This window comes from Lucilia sericata, unplaced genomic scaffold (assembly GCF_015586225.1).
Source record: "Lucilia sericata isolate MDLA Ls3-8-SP2 unplaced genomic scaffold, ASM1558622v1 Contig000396F_arrow, whole genome shotgun sequence".
In the NCBI taxonomy this organism is placed as follows: Eukaryota; Metazoa; Arthropoda; class Insecta; order Diptera; family Calliphoridae; genus Lucilia; species Lucilia sericata.
Window position 1 is genome coordinate 219,915 of NW_023994414.1, and position 21,322 is coordinate 241,236.

At 31.3% G+C, this 21,322-nt stretch overlaps 1 protein-coding gene and 1 long non-coding RNA gene across 3 annotated transcripts in view; one reads left to right on the forward strand and one right to left on the reverse strand.

The window, feature by feature from the left end:
• The window catches only part of LOC119604453 (putative mediator of RNA polymerase II transcription subunit 26), a 143,558-nt gene extending 122,502 nt beyond the window's left edge, over positions 1–21,056 (forward strand). For both annotated transcript variants that reach the window (XM_037957077.1, XM_037957078.1), the window contains one exon: positions 19,480–21,056. In XM_037957077.1, the coding sequence (XP_037813005.1) occupies positions 19,480–20,736 (1,257 nt within the window). In that variant the 3' untranslated portion in view covers positions 20,737–21,056. The remainder of the gene's footprint in view (positions 1–19,479) is intronic.
• LOC119604455 overlaps positions 1–21,322 on the reverse strand; it is a 156,957-nt gene that overhangs the window by 122,701 nt on the left and 12,934 nt on the right. The gene's annotated exons all lie outside the window — the stretch shown is intronic.

The following is a 21,322-nucleotide window of genomic DNA, read 5'->3' on the forward strand; positions in this document are numbered from 1 at the left end:
AAATCTTTACATTAATTAAAGCAAATGAAAAAAGAAAAAAAGAAAAACTTGTATGAATAATACAACGAGTGTTAATGTGATGCAATGATTGATAAATTTGTAATGAGTTGGGTATGATAATTAGGAAAAACGATGTTCATATATAGATTGATAGAATGAGGGAAATGCCAGGGCTAATGGCTGGCATTTAATAAAATACAAAACATTTTTAAATTTATAATAACACTTTCAGTTTTCAGCTTAAAGATTAATTGTGAATAGTTTATTATTATAAATTTTTAATTCGTTTAACCTAATTTCTTTAATTTTTATTAAGAAAATTTTAAGGAAATTGTTAAGAGGCGTTGAAATTTTTAGACTTTTTTGTTGTTATTATTTATGTGAGTGTGTAAATGACTTATGTTTAAATTTTTTTAATTTTCAATTTAAAAACAAAAATTGTTTCTTTTTTGTTTATTTAAAATTTATGATTTATTGTTGTATACTCGTAAAAGCGACTTAATGAGAAAAGTATATTAGTCGCTATTATGGCATCGAGAAATTTATTTTTAAAATATTTTGATAAAAAAAAAAATTAAAAATAAGAAAAACCACATTAAGAACAAAACAAAAAAGAGGCGGTCGGCAGCAGGCCACTTAATAAATTTTAAGTTTCGTATTTTTTCACGTCTTTTTGATTATACACACAAGTTGTATTAAGTGTTGAAAAAAGTAATTTTAAATTATTGTTGGTGGGGTTGGCTTATTCGATACGCTATTTGTTTTATAATTAAAAAAATTAAATGCTCTAGTTATAAAAGCGAAAAATTATTAATTCATTTACCACTTTTTTTTTCTTAAAGAAGCGTGTAAATTTTGAGCAATACAGACACAAATTATAGAAAATTTGATGCAAATTAATTTGTCGCTAATTCATTTTCTATATAAAAAATTTCTTAAAATTTTAATTCCTATTAATTTTGTAATTTCTAATTACTTTTTATAATTTTTGTCGCAAAGCAATTTTCTTTATAAAAAATAGATTTCAAACAAATTTTCTCTATAGACAATTTGTCTGTTGTAGTTCTAGTTCCAGTTTTGTTCTAGTTCTGTTCTGTTCTGTTCTGTTCTGTTCTGTTCTAGTTCTGTTCTGTTCTAGTTCTGTTCTAGTTCTGTTCTAGTTCTGTTCTAGTTCTGTTCTAGTTCTGTTCTAGTTCTGTTCTAGTTCTGTTCTGTTCTGTTCTAGTTCTGTTCTAGTTCTGTTCTAGTTCTGTTCTAGTTCTGTTCTAGTTCTGTTCTAGTTCTGTTCTAGTTCTGTTCTAGTTCTGTTCTAGTTCTGTTCTAGTTCTGTTCTAGTTCTGTTCTAGTTCTGTTCTAGTTCTGTTCTAGTTCTGTTCTAGTTCTGTTCTAGTTCTGTTCTAGTTCTGTTCTAGTTCTGTTCTAGTTCTGTTCTAGTTCTGTTCTAGTTCTGTTCTAGTTCTGTTCTAGTTCTGTTCTAGTTCTGTTCTAGTTCTGTTCTAGTTCTGTTCTAGTTCTGTTCTAGTTCTGTTCTAGTTCTGTTCTAGTTCTGTTCTAGTTCTGTTCTAGTTCTGTTCTAGTTCTGTTCTAGTTCTGTTCTAGTTCTGTTCTAGTTCTGTTCTAGTTCTGTTCTAGTTCTGTTCTAGTTCTGTTCTAGTTCTGTTCTAGTTCTGTTCTAGTTCTGTTCTAGTTCTGTTCTAGTTCTGTTCTAGTTCTGTTCTAGTTCTGTTCTAGTTCTGTTCTAGTTCTGTTCTAGTTCTGTTCTAGTTCTGTTCTAGTTCTGTTCTAGTTCTGTTCTAGTTCTGTTCTAGTTCTGTTCTAGTTCTGTTCTAGTTCTGTTCTAGTTCTGTTCTAGTTCTGTTCTAGTTCTGTTCTAGTTCTGTTCTAGTTCTGTTCTAGTTCTGTTCTAGTTCTGTTCTAGTTCTGTTCTAGTTCTGTTCTAGTTCTGTTCTAGTTCTGTTCTAGTTCTGTTCTAGTTCTGTTCTAGTTCTGTTCTAGTTCTGTTCTAGTTCTGTTCTAGTTCTGTTCTAGTTCTGTTCTAGTTCTGTTCTAGTTCTGTTCTAGTTCTGTTCTAGTTCTGTTCTAGTTCTGTTCTAGTTCTGTTCTAGTTCTGTTCTAGTTCTGTTCTAGTTCTGTTCTAGTTCTGTTCTAGTTCTGTTCTAGTTCTGTTCTAGTTCTGTTCTAGTTCTGTTCTAGTTCTGTTCTAGTTCTGTTCTAGTTCTGTTTCTAGTTCTGTTCTAGTTCTGTTCTAGTTCTGTTCTAGTTCTGTTCTAGTTCTGTTCTAGTTCTGTTCAGTTCTGTTCTAGTTCTGTTCTAGTTCTGTTCTAGTTCTGTTCTAGTTCTGTTCTAGTTCTGTTCTACTTCTGTTCTAGTTCTGTTCTAGTTCTGTTCTAGTTCTGTTCTAGTGCTGTTCTAGTTCTGTTCTAGTTCTGTTCTAGTTCTGTTCTAATTCTGTTCTAGTTCTGTTCTAGTACTGTTCTAGTTCTGTTCTAGTTCTGTTCTAGTTCTGTTCTAGTTCTGTTCTAGTTCTGTTCTAGTTCTGTTCTAGTTCTGTTCTAGTTCTGTTCTAGTTCTGTTCTAGTTCTGTTCTAGTTCTGTTCTAGTTCTGTTCTAGTTCTGTTCTAGTTCTGTTCTAGTTCTGTTCTAGTTCTGTTCTAGTTCTGTTCTAGTTCTGTTCTAGTTCTGTTCTAGTTCTGTTCTAGTTCTGTTCTAGTTCTGTTCTAGTTCTGTTCTAGTTCTGTTCTAGTTCTGTTCTAGTTCTGTTCTAGTTCTGTTCTAGTTGTTCTAGTTCTGTTCTAGTTCTGTTCTAGTTCTGTTCTAGTTCTGTTCTAGTTCTGTTCTAGTTCTGTTCTAGTTCTGTTCTAGTTCTGTTCTAGTTCTGTTCTAGTTCTGTTCTAGTTCTGTTCTAGTTCTGTTCTAGTTCTGTTCTAGTTCTGTTCTAGTTCTGTTCTAGTGCTGTTCTAGTTCTGTTCTAGTTCTGTTCTAGTTCTGTTCTAGTTCTGTTCTAGTTCTGTTCTAGTTCTGTTCTAGTTCTATTCTAGTTCTGTTCTAGTTCTGTTCTAGTTCTGTTCTAGTGCTGTTCTAGTTCTGTTCTAGTTCTGTTCTAGTTCTGTTCTAGTTCTGTTCTAGTTCTGTTCTAGTTCTGTTCTAGTTCTATTCTAGTTCTGTTCTAGTTCTGTTCTAGTTCTGTTCTAGTTCTGTTCTAGTGCTGTTCTAGTTCTGTTCTAGTTCTGTTCTAGTTCTGTTCTAGTTCTGTTCTAGTTCTGTTCTAGTTCTAGTTCTGTTCTAGTTTTACGAATATGAATTTTTTCAGCAGAAATCAACGAAATGTTACCAACATTTGCAACAACTAAAAACACCCGAATAGTCTTTGTAGTTTTAAACCAATCAAGCAACAAGTGTGGTGGCGCATTATAAAGTGACTGACTTACTTTTAAAATATTTTATTAAACAAAACCAAAAATTAAGTGTGTTTTTTTTATTTCTACAAATAATATACTGTGGTCAACAACAATCAGAAAAAGAATCATTCATGAAAAAAAAAATAAAAATAAAATAAACGGAAATTTTAAGAATTTTTTTTTTATATTTTAAAATCAACAATACATTATGTTTTTTATATGAGGATTTATTTTTTTTTTTTTTCATACAAAATTCTATGCTTTCAAAATAATACATCGATCAACGCAAACATTTGTTTGAAACAACACAGAAAAACCTAAAAAAAAGTTTCATAAATGTTTTCTTTTTAATAAATTTTCTTCGATTCAACATTAAATTATAATTTTGAATTTTCAAAAAAAAAAAATATAATATTATTTATTTGGTTAGATGTGTTTTAAATTTGAATAAAATATTGATGATGATGAAATGAAATGTTTGTTCTTTTTTTTTAGGGAAAAAAATCTGTTTTTAAATATTTTATAGTCATGCTGTGTTTATTGTGTGTTTTATTTAATTAATTTTATTTCTGTTTTTCATAATTTCGTTTTTCTGTTTTGGTTGTATAAATTCATTAAGAATTTATAATTAAAATCTTACACAGAAAAATAAGAAAATTGAAGTCAAAGCAAATTTTGAAATGTACTATTGTTGAGTCACCTTTAAGTTATGATAATTGGGTGGATGCAAAATGATTTGGAAGATAAAATTATTTGGTCTATTTATAAGAGGGGTTTAGGTACAAAACCTGACAAGCAAGAGCTGATCTTATAATTAAGCTTGAAAGAACATTGAGCAACAAGAAGACCATCTCTAGCTTTTCTGCAGACATTGACATTCTAGACTTATAGATCCCCTATTCTTAGTCACAAACCGAAACAGTAGACAATTGAGTAGACCCATGGCAATGGAAAAAGAGATCTTATACCCCTACAACCGATCTTAACACAGAATACAAACGTTGTGAGGTAGAGATTGGGGTATTCAAGATATACAAATTGTAAAGGACTTCTCTAAGAGATATCCTTACTATGCAATTCTTTTCTCCCTACAATTCTGCAGCAGTCTAATTTTACATTTTCAACATTCTCCTAGAAATCGAAAGACAATACAGTTAAACAACCAGTCAGTAATGAGTTATTTTATTGTTTTACGTTGTCGCTCAAGGGGTATTCTTGTGCCACAAAATAATTATTGTTGTGTCTTTTAGTCTTCATTCCTTGTATATTCGTATGTCTGTCTGTCTGTCTGTTTATCTGTATTTCTTTCTCTATATACATATGTTGAGTTGGGGTTTGGCCCCATCGCCACACATACCATATCATGACATACCGCACCGTTCTGTTAGCATTCACTGCCACCACCAACACGGGGCACAGTTGTCAGATTGTTAACAATGCTATTTAAAATATTTATAGACAGTATGTGGGCAATTGTTACGAGTATTATTTCAATTATAATTTATAATTGAATCAAATGAAAATCGTAGAGAATTAAGCATTTAAGAAGTATGATTTTATTTTTTTATTTATCTTTATCATGTGTATATTCTAAGTAGTTTTGTTGTTTTTTTCTATTTATAATAATTTGCTTCATAATATTGTTTATTAGAGGGATGGATGGATGGATTGATTGGAATTGTAGAGGGATTAATGTGTTTTATACATTATTATTAATGGAAATTTTTAATACATTTAATATATATCGATTTGTTTCGTATAATTAATTAACTGAAATAGTTTTATAAACCATACAGAGGCAAAGGAGAACAAAATCTTGTAATTATTGTTAACTCTGGCAGAAAAAACTTAAAGATATTTGGTTTACTACATGTTAAGTTTAAGCTAAAAATATGTAAATTTAAAGAATGCAAACATTTCACTCACTGATGTCCTGCAATAATTAAAATAATGAATTTTAAAAATATACACATACTCTATGTTTGTTATATATATTTTTTAAGTGTTTACATATTAAATGCATTTAATTATATTTACTTTTTTAATATATGATCTTTTAAATGTTTATAATTAATTTTTGTATTAAAAATTACTCATACAATAATCAGTACCGAAAGTAAACACAATACCTATACACATTCACATAATAATGTTGAAAATGCATTATGGCATAAGTCTGTGTGTAATGTAATGATGATGCATGTTTTAAATACGAATGTTGCACGTATAAAGTATTAAAATATGTATGTAAATATATAATGCTGTTAATATACATACATATGTATGTAAATAAACAAATAATAGCCAACCACTGCTAAACGATGAGTCGCAACATGCCACACGCCATTAACTCGAAAAACCATTAATGTGCGTAAAATAACATACAACAAAACTCAGTACAACAATAACAATATCAACATGTACTACAATAAGGAAAAAAACAAACTATTTGCAGGCTATATACACAAATATTCATAGTCCATAATATGAACAAATGCTATTGAAAAGAGCCAAACACAAATTTGTTGCTAAAGACACAGAGCTTTAAATGTATGATGTTTTCCCCAAAATGAAGTTTTCTTTCTAATGTTTATATTGATATAACTCAATTCTTAAAACCTTTGTTCTTAGTTTTGTAAAGAGCTAACACTTTTTTAGGCTCGAAATTGGGGATGATCTCGTTAATGGACCAATCTATAGACCAGTAAATAGAACAATCTAGTCAATAAACTAGTGTATGGACTAGTCGTTAAACTAGTATATGGACAGGACCGCAGACTAGTGAATGTACTGGTCTTTAGAAGGGTCTTAAGGGCAAATACCTAATATTATATGGACTAGTCTAGTGTATGATTAGTCCCTGGAAAAGTGGAAGAACCAATCACTAGAATAGTACACAGACAGTTCCCTAGAATAGTTCACAGACTAGTGTACTGTTCCAGGGAACTAGAGACATAAGAGCACGATCATTAGATTAGCTAATAGAACAGTTCATTGATTAGTCTATAGACTGGCACACTGGATAGGGTATGATCCAGTTCAATGTATTCTATTCTAGTTCCTGGAATAGTGTCTGGACTAGTTCTTAAACTAGTCTAGGATAGGTGGAGCTCCCAAAGGGTAAGATCAAGAACAGGCAAAAGCATTCATCTCAATGTCAATGTTAAGAGATACAATGAGTTTATATGAGCGTTTTTAAGTTCAGTTGCCTTTTTGCCACCATGACTTCAGCTCAGAGGAGCCTTTCTCAATGTTAAGTGCTTTTAAAACCAACATTCCTTAAAATATCGACTTGAAATTTGAGAAAAACCACAGGTTATTTAAGTTTCGAAGCTGAGTAAAAACTCAATCTCGTCTAACTGATATTTAGAGAGAACTAAGCGGTTCTCTCAAGGTGGTATTCTATTGCTGCTTTTACTCCACTAAACTGCGTTATCTCTACGCAAAGAAACAAATTGACAAAATGTCGAGCAGAAAAACAAACGTCCAAAGTTCTTGGTCACAGATACTAACTAGACTATAGTCAAACATTGACTTTAGCAATCTTTCCTGAACTTTAGACTTTAAATTTGAGAAAAATTTCTGGTAATTTTTGGTTATAATGTCAATCTCATCTACCGTTCAATGAAAACCAATCTCCTGGAACGATGACTTTGACAACCTTCACGTTTAAACTTCACAAGTCCGATAAGAGAACTCATATAAGAGCATCTCTGACAAAAATTTAGATACACATGATCCGCTAAAGGGAAACCTAGTGTCCTTTTCTAACACAGTAAAGCGTTTGAATCACGAGCAAGTTCGTAACAATACTGAATACTACTGCTACAGATGCATGGCCAGCCTAGATAATGACAAAGATAGATCAAACCAGGGGACTCGTGGACACCAACGATCATTTTTTTCTAAGAGTGTTGACGATCACTGCATTAAATCGAAGTCATAAATATATGTAAATGTCATGACATGATATTAATGAAATAAATTGTCAGTATAAAAGTGAACACGATCAACATATATATCAACACCAAATACTTCGACTATTAAGGTAATGCCAGCCTAGAAGATGGCAAAGAAAGAACAAACCACTTATCACTTATTGACAAAAACACCACTACACTGATCAAAATCATCAACATGAAAAGTCTTGATCTGCATTCATTCTTTTCTAAGGATGTTGATGATCATTACATCAAGTCCATGTCATAATATGAGAGTTTTATGAAAAAATATGTCAGCAGAAATGTAACACGATCAGCACTGCACTTATCATTATGTAAGCCTGTACATAGAGGATCAGGGACCGTTTCTTTAATTATTATCCAAGTCTTATATACTACCAAAGAGAACTTACCACTTCATCAAAACAAGATTATTAATTAACTCAACTCGAGGACCAAAAATATATAAAAAAAACTTGTAAAAAGCTTAATGTCAAATGTTAAGACAAGAGTGTTAAATCAATTTCAGAACACGATCACAACTACACCAAATAAAGATCATCATCTTATCGGCTTCTGATGTACGCTACAATAATAAACAACTTTAAACTTATGACTAAATAAAAAATCATACAAAATTTAGTTTTATTTCCCTCAATTCCACCATTTTTCAAATGGTTCTTTCCGATTTTTTTAATAACGATCATAGAAAAGAGAAACTAAATAATTTCTCTTAAACAATAAACTATTTAAACCTTCTGCATTTACAAAATACGAATCTATTCAAACTTCTCACTTTATTTATTTAATTTTTTTTGTTTTATTTTATTGGCCATTTAAAAAATTATATATATTTCTTTGCAGTTGTTATTTCTGATGTTTTTGAACATTCATAAAGTAAACACTCAATATATTTATTACCATTTTTCACATTTTCATTTTCATTATTTCATTTTGTTAATACCACGACGTCGACTACAACAACGATAATGATGATGAAAATGTTTAACAAAAAAAAATAATAATAAATAAATGAAAATAATACAAAATTAACAACAGCAACAACAAAAATATGTACATTTAATGGATTTAATGGTGTGGCAGACATTTATATGGTAACAACTTTTAAAATAATAAACAATATCGCCACCACGAGACCAAGCACTATTATAGGACTACTTGTATGTCGAAAAAAAGAAAAATTAACAAATAAATGTAATTATTTAAATGTTTAAACTGAAAAAAAAGAAACATACGGAAACAGACAGAAATACGCACTTTACAAATTGTATAAATAAAACCAATAGACACAGACAGACCTGCAGTGAAAATGAAACTTTTATAATGGGAAAACCAACCAAAAAAAGAATAAAAATATTTGTATAAATACATACTTCTCTTACTCGTTTAATGTAAAATTGAAATTATAATTGAAAGTGGAATTGATTATAATGATTATGAGTTGCAATTATTGTATGTAATGTGTTTGTGTTCTGCTTTGGTCCGGTCTGCTGGGGTTTGTCTGTTCATCAGACATTAAAATGAAATTATTTTGTAACGATATGGGATTTAAACAACGTATTCAATTTATTAATTACATATTTATTTGTAATAAATTTATTCAATGAAATGCTTTTTTAATCTTTTAATGTCATTAATGTGATTTTGTATGTGTTTAATTCTGAAGATATTGTTTTTACATTTTTTTTATAGAAAAGAAGTGAAATTTTTATTAAATGTAATGTAAATTTTAAATTTGTTAAGAGTATCTAGTATTTAAGAAACACAGGCTAACAAATGATTAACGTTAACTTCTCTGAGCTGCGCTGAACACTTCACATCAGTTTTTGGAGATATCGTGTTCTAAAATTTGAATTGATTACTCTACTAGAACCTTTAACATAATTTATGTACATATACCTCGGATATTTCCCCCCGGGCATGTTTCCTTGATGATAGATCCCATCTTGGTGTATTGCAATCCGGGGGTATAGAGGTGCTACCAGTACCTCTAGTCTGCCGGGACTATAAACTGGTGATGCCACTTCACTCCTCGACTTGTCCTTGGTATGAGTTGACATGGGGTCTAACCAGAGAACCACATAATCTGGTACTACGGGCGGCCAGTTGTCCGCAAGACTATGTCCTGGCTGGTCAGTTGGTTGAGGTTCCTTCGGGATCCACGTAGTGGCTGTGGTTTAAACCCAAATTCGCGGGGAGAGTAAGTGGCGGTTAAAGGACTGATGTAAGATAAAGTCAATATTTCGGGATATGTTCGGTGCTGTTGCCGAATGACAACAGATACCCCATAGAGGAATGACTGTGGGACTAAGCGTTGGAAATGAGCTGGTGTCAATTGTATATGATAGGGGATGAATATAGAGGTATGCGGGCCTCATTCCACCCGTATACCTAAATGAGTGTGTCGTATGTTTTTCTCTTATGAATCTGTCGGATAAATGAGAAGTGTGCTGGGTTGAATGATGATGGATGAAAGGTATCACACACAAGTGATACCATTAAATTTTCCTTCCTTGTCCAGATATGTTCAGAGTAAACTCTGTTCATATCAGAATTACCACAGTGTGTCACTGTAAGTAAGAACAAAGTCTCGGCTTATTTGATGGATTCGTACTTCGGTCTACCGGTTACGTCTCTGCGTGGTTGTAAACGGAAGAGATGTTTTACATCTCGGAAGTTAAGCAACGGGGCAGCAATGGTCAGAGATAGATAGCTCGAACACTTGAACTTGAAAGTGCTTGTACATGGACCGGCTTAGCCTTGTACAGAAATTGCCACCTGATTTCTTCATTGAAGATTGAAGGGGCGGTGGTGAGTCGTCACAAAGCTCACTCAGTGGTTGAAAAAGACCACCGTGAGATAGGCCAACACGGCAGGTAATCATCTAAAGCACTTCGAAGAAGGAAATTTTATCGATAGCAAACAAATAACAATACAAATAACAATACAAATAACAATCGATCAACTCTTTCATCCGACAAATTCAAAGAGAAAAACATTTGGGTAGAGCTCCTCATAGCCCGTATTTATTCTTTATTCCAATTCTTTCGCTAACTACACATTCCCAACATTAAGCTCGGCAGCAGCACCTATGAATAGACTATTTTCCCACAATGACCCAAATCGACCGCAGATAAACATCTCAGCAAATAGCTGTATCAACTGAAAGTTGTTCTCCAACAATAACGAAACTGTTAGAACAAAAACAATACTATTCATAAACTATAGACATATTCACAACCTGTGTTGTATCGACCTATTGCTATACACCCACCTTAAGTTTACCAATCTGCTGAGAATCACTTTTTTAATAAATTTTATATTGTCCATCCATCCGTCCATGTAAAACTTATAATCAAATGTTGCTCTTTAAAACCAGCAAAATCAGTCCATAAATGTTTGAGATATTGAAAATTATTTTCTGAAGGGCCGAAACATCTTTGTGGTCCAGATCTTAGATCAATAGTAAAAATAGTTCTATCAGATATGCTTTCGAAAATTTTGCTCTTTAAAACCTACGAAATCTTTCCATAAATGTTGCAGATATGAATAATTCAAGAAAACTATAGTTTTACCTATATATATTTCAAATGATCTACACAGAGGGAAAAGGAAATATACACGCCTGGTACCAAATTGACACCAAAGAGTTTATAATTTTTCAATAACATCTGTTGTCAAAGTATATATATACTTAGGACAACACTACTTTGCGTTGTCAACATTGTAACAATTCATTGTCGAAATCTAAATTTTATACACATCCGTTGTCTAAATGTTAACAAACGCGCTAAGCTCACCGAATTTTAAAATTATCGTTTTTACAGATGATTTCATATTAAATTGTTTACAAATAAACTAATACAAATCAATGATCAAACTAATCATACTCTTATCAAGTACAATAAATCTAATAATAATCATTATTTTTTTAGAATATTTCACGATGAAAGTAGATATATTATTGTGTTGGTGTAATTACATTTTTACTACATTTAATCTGTTTTAATTAAATCCATTTTTTTTCTTGGGCGACACAATGTTGAGTGTTTAATTGAAATACAAAATGATGTCAGATCAAAAAGTTTTGTGTTACGGCAGATATATTTAAAATTATGAGCCGTTTTATGAATCATAAATTCAATTAAAATGCAAGTGTAACAAGTTCTAAAGAGTTTTGGTTTTTTATTTAATTACACTTAAATTTTAATGCAATACAAAATAGAATAGAGTTTACTTAAAAGAAAAATGGAGACACATTAATGTATTAGCTGTAATGGAAGAATAATGCATTACAGTCTGTAGGACAATTTTATTACTTTTCTGCGTTAAGCAAATTAAAGGTTTCTAATACATATTTTGAATGAATTTTAAGAAGGAAACACTTAAAAATTATAAAGTTTACGAAACCGGGAAGATCTCGACTGATCACATTACGATCAATCTATTTTAAGGTAATTAAACTGTCTACTTATTTATACTAAAATCTCTATTTATTTGCTCAATATTAGTGCTGATTTAAATACATTTTTGTATCTCCCCACAACAAAGAAAATCCCCAACCACATGAATTTATTGCAGACATTTAATTATAGAACATACAACAAATGCTACGTAAACTTTTTACTGAAGAATTTTGTATATTACCTCTAAAGCCTTTAAGTTAATTACACTTTAATAAACATTTAATAAGTATGAAAAAATAATGTGATGATAAACATAAATCAAATTGTTCGCCATTAAAGTTGAGGCTGCTGCAACTGTTTTTGCAACAAAAATGCAGTGAAACGAAAAATAAGATGAAAATTACGCATCGTTAAAATCTAAAAAAATATATGTATATCCAACAAGGCACAAACAGATTGTATTATGGCCAAAAAGGAAAAATGAAAATTCATAATAAAGAAAACAGAAAAAAAATCTCTAAACTCAAGGGAATAATAATTTAAAAGCCCAAAAGCTTCTACGTAAACTTGTTGCTGGAAAATGTTTAAGTGTTGATTTTAAAAGGTTTGTAAAATAATCTGCTCTATTCGGGAAAGCAAGTATAGAATTATGGGTATTAAGAGGAAAGGTTAAATGTATAATTTGAATTTCTTTAAAACAAATTTAAATAAGTTTTTACTTGAAATTCGTTCAAATAATTCAATCAAAATTTTCCATATTTTTAGAAATTTTTTGAAATTGCAGGAATAATCCTGATTATTTCTTATTTGAGCAGCAAAATAAATAAAATGTTAGAATTTATTATAAAAAATTAAAGTTTATTAAAAAAATTAAAAATTTATAAAAATCTCTAGTAATTAGTTAATGAAAATTACTTAGTAGATGAAAAATAAACGTTTAACTATTCAAAAAGAAATATTTACTGACCCGAGGTGTCCAACTCTGGGATCCCACCTGTAAATCAATTAAAAAACGCATTTGTTTATCCAATAGTTTACGAAATATTTCTTCAAAAGAAGAATTAGTACGTGTGATACACGTCAATTCCTTCTGATATGGGTCACCCTAGGACACCGTGTTAATAGGTACTATTTGCCTATTAACACGTCATGCCATGTAGTCATCAAGAGTCTCAACTTTTCGAACTTTCGAGATGCCAAACAATCGTCTAATTATCTTGATTTTTCTTTATTAGCAATACTTTCTGAATAGTCACCAATGATGACGAATAGTAGACGATGCTAATTTCTTCGCAATATGATTCTTAACGTCCTGAATGTAGCCTCCATCATTTCGGCAAGTTATCATGGTGTAAACATGTTTACGACACTCCAACAAATTGATCAATTTTTAACAAAATGACCAGTCTTCTGAACAAGAACATTTTTGTAATGGACTCGCAAATGAACCGTTAAGGTCATTGTTTTATATGTGCACAATTTTAGAGACTCTTCTGGATTAATCATAATTAGGATTTTTGTAAACAGGTCATGAATGAGTCGTAAAAGTAATCGATGAGTTATGGTCATGTTTTAACCATATGATGCTTGCGACCATCTATATTAACTCCGTGTCCCTGAACGTAATCGTAAACCCTCCACTCTGAATCATATACTATTCGGAGACAATAAACAGTATCCTTTTCTAAAAGTGAAGACAAAGTTGAATTAATTGATTAGGAAAGGTTGATAGGCGGATGTATATGTACCTAAGTCACTATCGGGCCTGTTGTCCGCTCCTTTTTATTAAAAACAAAATTCTTCACTGAATGTATTATTTTTCAATGTTCAGAAACTCAGTTCCCTGGACGTAATTCCTAAGAATTTTCCAATCAGTGTTAGTCACTGGAATAAAATCACTTCCAAGATACTTGGATCTAACTTCGACGAATGCCTGACAGTGGCAAAGAAAATGCTCTGTGGTTCTACCCATCGTTTCATTATTCCAAGAGGCCTTATGGGAGTCCCTCACGCATATTTTTAATTCAGCTTTTGTTGTGTCGAATGATTTTGCGTTCGTCAGGTTAACTACCTCGAGCTCCCTTCCATTTAAAGCTATTACATTCGCCCTTTCGTTGCCGACTACTCCCGAGTGTCCTGGTACTCATACGATGCAAACCTAACCACTAGTAGAGTATTCAGTTAAAGCTTTCTTACAATCCAAATACGGCCTTAGATTTAATTCTATCACTTAATATCGCCCTAATTGCCTTTTGCCAATTAGGCGCCATATTTATTATAGAATAAATTCTGTGATTTACATAAACGCATATATTGACGGTCTAAGACCTCAACTATAGTAGCGATTAACTACCGTTACTTTTCTGAATGGCAAAGAACCCTCAGATGACAATTTGGTACATGGCGAATACCGGACCATGCTTTTTATCGGTGAAACACATACAGGAATACGATACATCCATCAACATTCAACACGTCACACAAATCTTTCATCTGACATATTCTCATCCTTCACACCCTTGATTCAATCTTCATACTGACCTTGTAATGTAAACTAATTTCCAACATACAGTTCCAGCAGTCACTCCTCTGTAGGCTGCTATTAATTAGATAAAAGATCCAATATGTAACAAATTTGTCCCAAAATATTGATTTCACCATGCGTTAATCTTAAACCAATATACTCTTCCAGCGACTTGGATTTCATCCACAACCATTTTATGAATCCCTAAAGGATCTCTCCAATAACTAGAACAGTACAAAGTCCAAGGGTACAAGTTCCCTTGGTATCATATGGCTAAAACCATAGACCGAAAATGTTCGCCTTCTTAATGATAAATACTCAGCATTCAAGGTACAAATTAAGAACACCTTCAATAGTCTCGTAGATTCCTTAGCTGTGGGTATAGATTCTGATATTACCAATTTGATCCCGTTCCCACGACAATTGGATCTTTGCTCCGAAGCGACCCGAGACCTAATCAGTCAAAGATAATCAACTCAGCGACAGCTATATTAAACGAAGATTTTTTCACATAAAAGAACTATAGGCCACAGTCAAGCAACAACAAAAATTTGATACACATCCCAGTTCGTTAAATTTTTTGGCATTTGTTCTGCAATTTTTTCAGTCAATATAGAAAGTTAAAACCTCTATGACGAGGAAAGAGCTGAGAATAATTCTTCCAACATATCCTTCGATATCGTGTTATGTGGTTGACTTTTACAAAGTACATACTTTTTAAGACAAGGATCAAATTTGAATGTGATATTACAAAAGCTAATAACCTTTTAGTAAGAACCATTGAAAGCCATTATTTTTACCTCTTTTTGTAATACAACTTTTCCTTTATTTCACCAAATTCTTTATTTCCGAAAAGTTTACATTAAATCCACAAAAAGATTTATAACTGTAAAGGAAATACTTGAAATATTTGTTTCTACTTTGTTGTACAATATTTAAAACTTTATAGTTTCTACAGCTGGACAATAGCAATAATAACAAGAACAACAAAACCATCAAAAAAAAAAAGTAAAAAAGAAATTCTTTATAACTTCAGCCTTAAAGTCAGTCGTCGTCGTCGTCAGTAACTGTGGTAGAAGCATCATTAATTTACTGCTGCTTAACATCAATTATAAAAACCTTAAAGTAATTTGTTCTTTCTTTTAAGTTGTATTTTTCCAACAGAATAGATGAGAAGAAAATGTGTATAAAGAAAGAAATAAAGAACCTTCTGAAAAAATGTTCTTAATTTTCTGTGTTCAAATAGTAGTTGCAGCAAAAAAAAAAAAAAAGAGAAATAAAAACATTCTATATAAACAGGCCTTCATGGTTCTTTGAATTTTAATTGGTTTGCAAGCACAATCATCATCAGCTGCCGCTGCAGTAGCACTGCTAGAATTATGTAGTAGTTTGCTAATATTCCAAAAAAAAAGTAAGAAAAAGCCCAAAAATGTAGCATTTAAAGTGGTCTAATGTTTGGTGAAGCTACAACTGCACAGTGGGTTGCAGCAAGAAGCAATGAAACTAGTTTTTAATTTACCAAGTCCTTAAGCTATTACTTTTTAGTTAATTTAAACCATAAAATCTTTATAGCCTAATTAGAATAAGTGAACTATTGCAAATTTTTTCATCCCATTGTTAACACTTCCTTTAGCAACCACCCAAGCAATTATATTAAACATAAAATGTGACTTTTGCCGCCTTTTGTTGGTCTTATTTAGTACAACAGATAGTAAAATGCTAAATTTAAATAAAGAGCGGTAAAGGCGAAGAAAGTATAAAAACATTTTGCAGTCAAGCTGGCTTCTTAATACCACCCTGGCCTGCTGTGGCTGACTAGCAACTCACTGACTGTCTGGCAGGCTGTTTGGCTGGCTCGTTGACTGCCTTGCTGGCAATGCAATTGGGACAAGCAAGGTATCACAAAATTATTTCAACTGTTGTCATGTCTTTCATGATTTTGTTTGTTTTTAGTTTTTATTTCTTGTAGTTGCTTTCTTACGATTAAACGAAAAAAAAAATGCTTAAAAGAAATCTTATGCAAATACTTGAATTGTATTTGGCGGCACTCTAATGTGGCAACATACATTTCGTTTTTCATTTAGTCAAAAGTATGAAAAATTGTTCAGATATAAAAATTATACGAAAAAGCAGCAGCACCAACATCAACAAATATAAACAAACTATATAGCATATATTTAATGTATGGCGACACTATTGCAAACGTACATGTACGAAAATGCACAATTCACTAAACACCCAACAAGCGGAATGAGTGAGAGAAGTTTGAAAGAGTGTATACTTTAAATTTTTTTAACTATACAATAATTGGAGACTTCAAGAGATAGTTCCTAAAGTTGCCTAATAGATAGTTTTTATCGTATCTAAGCCAAAGTTTAAAAAATGGTATGATAACCAATGAGGAACAGGCAATTCATCTTAACATTGACCTCAGGCTACAAAATCTGGTTTAAATATGATCTACAGCATCAAGATTCGGGGCACGTTATATTAGCAAGAAAGTAGATTTAGTGGTAGTCTAGAGTCAGTGACAGTAGTTACAGTTTATTCGATTTAACATTCTTTTGACCGCCTGTTTTAGGTGATCAAGAAATTGAAGTGTAAATTCCCCAGGTTTTTGCAAAACTCTCAAGAGTGTTAATTAAACTAACAGGAATCACGTTGAAAGATAAAGTGTACATAATTTATAATCTGAATTGGTTGTAAATACTTAATTGGAATAGTTATCACTTATTGATAATAGATTATTTAGTCAGTCCCTAAATGAAAAGTTTAAGTCCAGGATATTAAAAAAAGAAGTAGTCGCAGGTATATATGGCTTTGTTGAGAGTGTGAAGATAAATTCGAATTTAACTAGTAAAAACGCAAACCAAATTCTTTAACATAGCTATTTTTGCAGTTAACAGTGCACTGTTAACCAATTAACAGTCAAAAGGCTATAATTGGTTAACAAAATCATATATCCAATATTTCTGAAATATTTTCAGAATAAAAAAAATAAAGAAAACAACAAATTTCTATATTCTAGGCGGGATTTGTGGTCATTATGGAATTTTAAGAAGGGGCTGGTATAGCACGATATATGGTATCGGTAGACCCAAAGGTCCTTGATAGTTCCCTATTAGTGGTTTATCCCAAATAATCTTAGGATCCCTGAAAATTGGTCAAGAAATTCTGGAGAGGATTTGTGGTCATTATGGAATTTTAAGGAGGGGCTGGGATAACACGATATACGGAATCAGTAGTCACAGATTTCCTTAATAGTGGTTTATCCCAAATAATCTTAGGATCTCTGAAAAGTGGCCCTGAACATTGGTCAAGAAATTCTGGGGTAACACGATATATGTTATCGGTAGACCCAAAGGTCCTTTGATAATTCCTTATTAGTGGTTTAAAATAAATCCAAGAATTCATGGAAATTTTTAGCAAGTGTTGTGCTAATACTTTTTATTGGAATCTACCGTCATGAAACTCATAACAAATATAGGAATAATAGTTTTTGATACTATTAAGGATCAATGTAATTTGGACGAGAACTATCGGCTGATATAATTGAATTATTTTATTGAGAATAAAAATGGATTGACACATTTAATTGAAAATAAAGATAGAATGACACAAGGGAATGAAACCGAATATACATATATCAGTTTCGATTCTGAAATTAAATAAATGTTAATTTTGTTTAATTTAATTAAATGTCATGATAACATACCTTAAAGCACCTGTGTGGCACTGCAATTGAGAGAAAGAGAAGAAAACCTACAAATCTCGTCAGTCAAGCAAATATCTAGTTGTACTTATTACAAACGGTAGCCAAATACACTAATACGATATAGTAGATACACGATTTATACACTATATATCTTATACCAGTATAAAGCATTATAGTCAAATGGGAAAATACGTATTTAGCTATTAGATGATTTAAATTTTTAGCGTATTTGATTTACGCAAAAAATGTTTGCAGCATTAATTGTAATAGTAAGTAAATTTTCTATTACATTAAGTGCGAAAAATATGCAGCTGCATTAATCTTCAGATTAAATATAGAATATTTTTAATTAAATTTATTATAGCGGTTTTAGTTTTTTATTAAATTTATTTTTTTTTTTTTTTTTTGCGTAAGCGTCATAAGTATGAGTGTCGCAAAATATATATATGCTGAAGGAAAAAAGTTAATTGGTTTTTAAATTACATCAATATGTATGAATTTGCTAAATTTTTATTTTTGCCTACAGTTTTGAAAAAAATACTTTCTAGTGTGGAACGAATTTTTGATTTCAGTTGATTTCATGAGAGAAAAAATTAAATTAATAAAAACAAGTAGGAAAGTATAGTCGGGCATGGCCGACCATATAACACCCTACACCATGAGTATATTTTAAAAATTTTTATTTTTCACAAAGAAACTTTTATGTTGAATTTTACCTTAATTCCAAAGTATTTAAGCAATTTATTGATAAAAACCAAATTTTCTAAATGAGGCTTTATATAGGAGTATAGGTCAAACATGGGCCGATCCTCATTAAATTTGGGAAAAGGCTATATTTTTAAATAATAGATAATTATGTTGAGTTTCATTGCGATACAAATGGTTACAAGTCAATTTTAGACGTTTAAGACAATTTTTGAAGGGGGATTTGTATGGGGGCTAGGGTCAAATATGGGGCGATCATTACGAAAATCTGCAGTGTCATTTATACTTATATAAAACTTATTTGTGCCAATTTATAGAGAGATAATAGTATATTTGACGAAATTATGGCATAAAAAGCCCAAATCGGGAGGTACGGTTGTATGGGGGCTAGGTGAAATAATGGACCGATTTCAACCATAGGCTTCGTCCTTGTGTGATTCTGAGTCGATCGGTATACTTAAAGGTGGGTGTAGGACCAATATTTTTGTGTGTTACAAACATCAGCACAAACGTATAATACCCTCCCCACTATAGTGGTGTAGGGTATAATTATTAATACTATAAAGTGTTTTCTAAATTAAGTGGTAAATGAATAGATTTTTTAATTTCCTGTCAGAAATTAATCAAAATTGTTCGTATATACGTATGCATTTTTGGTTTAACTTGATTAAATATTTGATAAATACTTTAATTTATATTTAAAATAAGTTATTTCCCGCAATTTTAAACTCATTAAACTTCAATTGATTTCCTTATTTTTAATTTTCAGGTTAAAATATGGTTTCAAAATCGTCGTACTAAATGGAAGCGGCAAGATAATGTCACCAACTCTGAGGCAGCCGAAGTAAAATCGGCAAATCATGGTAAATCAACAGCAACAACAACAACATCATCAGCAACATCTACATCCTCAACAACTACAGCAGATAATACAAATGGAAATGGCAAAACACCGGCAACAACAAATGGTTCAGTAACCACAACAACATTATCAGCAAATGCTGAAACAATGGTAGTGGCAGCAACAAAAAAGAATTCACACAATTCACCTGGCAGCAATAGTAGCAACAACAACAACAACAACACTAACAACACAAATAGTAGTAGCAACAGCAACAGTAATATTGAAAGTAAACGAAATATTGCAAATGAATTAAGTGCAAAATTAACCGCCAAACAAACGACAAAAATCAAAAAACAATTGAATGCAATACTAGAGAAAACCTCGAAAAATGCTGCAGGCACAAAGCATGATAACAACAACAGCAATGCAACAGCTGCAGGAGGGGGTGCTTTAAATGTTTCCACTGCAGACAAATCATCAAATAATACAAAGGCTATGGATAATGGCACAAATGCGAAACAACAGACAACAACAACACAAAATAATCATCGTCATCATCACCACCATCATCACAGTCATAATCATCATCGTCATATACCACATCATCATCATGCAATTCCATTAACGGTAGAGCCTGCAGCACCCTTGGAACAGACTGAAAAATTAGAAATCAAACTCGAAGAATCACCGCAACATCGTGAATTGCAATTAACATTGCTGAGAGCAGCACATGGTCAAAGTCCACACTATGGTGAAATGGATTTTGAAAGTAAATTGGCTGCATCAAAAATTTCAAATGCTTTAGCAATGGCCAAACTAAATGCCAACGAAACTACACCATTGACCATTAAGGAAAAATCCCATAAAAGAACTGAAAATACTGACGATAAAAAGTCTTCAATCAAATTAGAAAGTTCACAAAAATTAAATAAATTGAATGTTAAAGAGGAAACTAAACTAACAACAAAAAACCTTTGTAAAGTGAAGGAAATCGAAGAGGATGAGGAGGATAATAATGTGGAAGATAAGAAAATGTTGATTTGTGATAATATTAAGGATCAGCGTGTGGATGATAAAGATCATCAAATGGAATTTGAAGATTTTATTGAGAATAAAAACGGATTGACAACGGACAATGAAACAGAGGATGCTGACAACGATGCTGAAATGAAGGAAATTTAAAATTTACTCAAATTTAAGAATATAATATTAAAAAAGATCTTCCAGTCAAAAAAGAAAAGTTAAATGTGTGCCAAAAAAATTAAATTAATTCTATATAAATTAAATATATATAATATAGACTAGTTATTAAAAGTAAACTTAATGCATAATATGTACTAAGATATTTAAAATAACTAAATATTTCTTAAAAGAAGCTCAATTATATATGTTATTAAATTAGATATATTAAGATATGTATTTCTAATATGTAAATAAATGTATGTCATTATTTTTAATTTTTTTATCTTAAAGAGAATCGAATAAAAAAAATAATTACTATATCCTGTGCTTTCTGTAATACCATTTTCTGAAGAAAAATAAAATATGTATTTGTAGTAATACTATTCAATTTTTACTAGAATTTTTTTTCTAAACTTTCTAAAGTTTCGAATTTGTTTCATTAAATGTTGCGAGGAAAAGTCAATAAGTCTCTGACTTTTTGAATTTCAGAACTCTTAACAGGAGCAACACTGCCCCTAGTTACAAACATTTGTCAAAGGACTCCTGTCAAAATTTGGTAGGCTACGTATTAAAATTATTCGAAATT